The sequence below is a fragment of the Myotis davidii genome, unplaced genomic scaffold, assembly GCF_000327345.1.
Source record: "Myotis davidii unplaced genomic scaffold, ASM32734v1 scaffold88, whole genome shotgun sequence".
Classification (NCBI taxonomy): Eukaryota; Metazoa; Chordata; class Mammalia; order Chiroptera; family Vespertilionidae; genus Myotis; species Myotis davidii.
Genome location: NW_006300377.1, coordinates 6267137 through 6269313, shown reverse-complemented (window position 1 = coordinate 6269313; position 2177 = coordinate 6267137). Strand labels below are relative to the sequence as shown.

General features: G+C 55.9%; 1 protein-coding gene across 4 annotated transcripts in view; it reads right to left on the bottom strand.

Moving 5' to 3' along the window:
* Positions 1-568: 568 nt before the first annotated feature.
* PEF1 (penta-EF-hand domain containing 1) overlaps positions 569-2177 on the bottom strand; it is a 25390-nt gene continuing 23781 nt past the window's right edge. For 3 of the 4 annotated variants that reach the window (XM_006777398.2, XM_006777397.2, XM_015572848.1), the window contains one exon: positions 569-1534. In XM_006777398.2, the coding sequence (XP_006777461.1) occupies positions 1305-1534 (230 nt within the window). In that variant the 3' untranslated portion in view covers positions 569-1304. The other variant, XM_015572849.1, reaches the window with a different exon arrangement.

The window sequence follows — 2177 nt, the reverse complement described above, 5'->3', positions numbered from 1 at the left end:
CAGAGGAGAGCCCGGCCGAGGGCTTGGGAGTTCTTACCTTCACCCCAAAGCAAAAGGATTCTCACACCATCACCCGTGATAAGGTCCCCCAGGCAAACCAGGTGTCTGGTGTTTGGGCTTTGGACTGAAATTCTGTCAGCTCACTATGGACATTCCGTGTAGACTGGTTATCGTGCTGATCGGAAAAGCCAGCAGACCAGTACAGCTGTCTGGGCTTAATAAACACGGGGGGAAAGTTATGACTTAATAAGTGCAGTTTGTCTGGAGGATAAAACCAGGGCTCGAGAGAATAAAAAGGCCAGGCTGTAAAGTTTGGAGTGGCTGCGTCCAGCCCAGAACGCCAGCCCTAACACAGTTCTAAAACACAGAATCGGCCTCTTGAGCTGAGCCCAGCCCCCTATCCTCCAACTTCACCCTGATGAGTGGCAGCAGCCTCAGGTAGACGACGCCCCCTCTGCTGCTGCTTTTTGCGTGGCGTGGTCCACAGTAGATGCTTAAATCTTTGTTGAATGAAAGGATTAATGAGTGACTGAACAGATGAGCACATAAACCTGTAGCTGGGAAGGTATGGTGGAAAATGTGGAACAGAGTTCATCCTTTTATTGAAGCTTACAGTTTCACTGAACTTTTGGCTCTGAATGAAAAGGGCATTGGCAGAGGGAGGTGGCAACTGTCCCCTGGGGACTGAAGCCAGGCAGAGTGGTGGGCAAGGGAGGGGTCCAAGCTGAAGAGTGCAGCAGCCTGGCCCAACATGCCCAGAGAGCAGTCTGCCCAAACTCCCCGAGCCGGGACAGCCCCAGGTGGCTAGGAGTTGACACACACGACTGTGGACATGGGACGGGGGGTGGGGAGGAGTGGAGTGCAAGCCCCTGGTCCCTTGGGCACATCTTTTTCACGCTTGTCAGATTCCACTTTGGAGAAACTGGCTTCATTTGATAGGACTGCGCGGGTTCGGGGACACAGGTGCTCATAGTGAAACGCTGATGAACACTTATGTTGGGGCACAGAAGGGAAAGATAGAGGCTGGAGCTCAGCCGATCACAATGACTGGTATCTCCTGCTCCTGCTGCAAGGCTGTGCCACTGACATGCTCAGGGCTGAAAGGATATGTAACTTCCAGTCCTCTCCTACATCAAGCCCAGGACCCCACTCTTTGGTGGCTATGACACAGGGGTCCCGGCCCTCTTGGCGAACAGCGCTGTATCAGGAGGAGCAGGAAAAGGAGAGCGGCCCACAGGCTTCTCCCACTCCGAAGAGCCAGGAGAGGTGCCCCAGTGCACGCCACTCTCTACGGATGGGCTGGGTCAGAGCATCCGAGAAGCGGTCATGGTGACGAAGTCCTCGAAGCTGAGCCGAACGTTGCCCTGCATAGCGGTGTCCTTCTCCCGGAAGGCCTCGGTCAGCACCTGCAGCTGGGTGCACACCTGGATGAAGCGGTCTAGCTGCATGGCGGGGTTGGCGGAGCGCGGGCAGTAGCGGGAGACCAGGAGCTGGCTGAACTGGGGGCTCAAGTTGTAGCCCATTTGGGACAGAGCTGGAGAGGAGGGGCACACAGAGCAGACACAAAACCCATCGTGAGCACTGCCATCGGCCAGCTCCACAGAGCACAGCACTTCAGGGGACTTTGAGGGATCAAGCACCGAAGGAGGAGAGGACAGAAGTCCCAAGGGTCTGTCCAGGATGGTAGCAGCACAGCAGGGGCTCTGCCTGGACGCTCCTTAGCTGGAAGGCCTCGTCCCTTTCTCTGAATCTCCATTACGATCTGTCAGTCAGGGGCTCCTGGGGCCCCAGAATGGCACCAGGCCACCCATGCTCAGCTCTGACTCGTCCGCGTTACAGAAGGAAGTCTGAGCCCCTAGGACCACTTGGCCGGTGTGACCAGCAGAGGCAGCACAGCACAGGGTCCCGAGGACCTGCTCGGGCGTCAAAACAGCCCCTCGGCAAGTGACTTAGCCTTGCTAGTCCTCTGACTTACCATCTCTAAATGGGAACAATACTTACCTGGTCATTTCAGTAAGGATGAAAGGAGATCATGTAAAGCACCTGGCACAGTGCCTGACACATAACAGACGCTCAGTAAGTGTTGTGACAAATAAGAACATCATCACCCACCCAGCAAGGCTGTGGGCAGTCCCAAGGTCACAGCCTACGTGCCGCTGCCCATGTCCCTCTGCCTG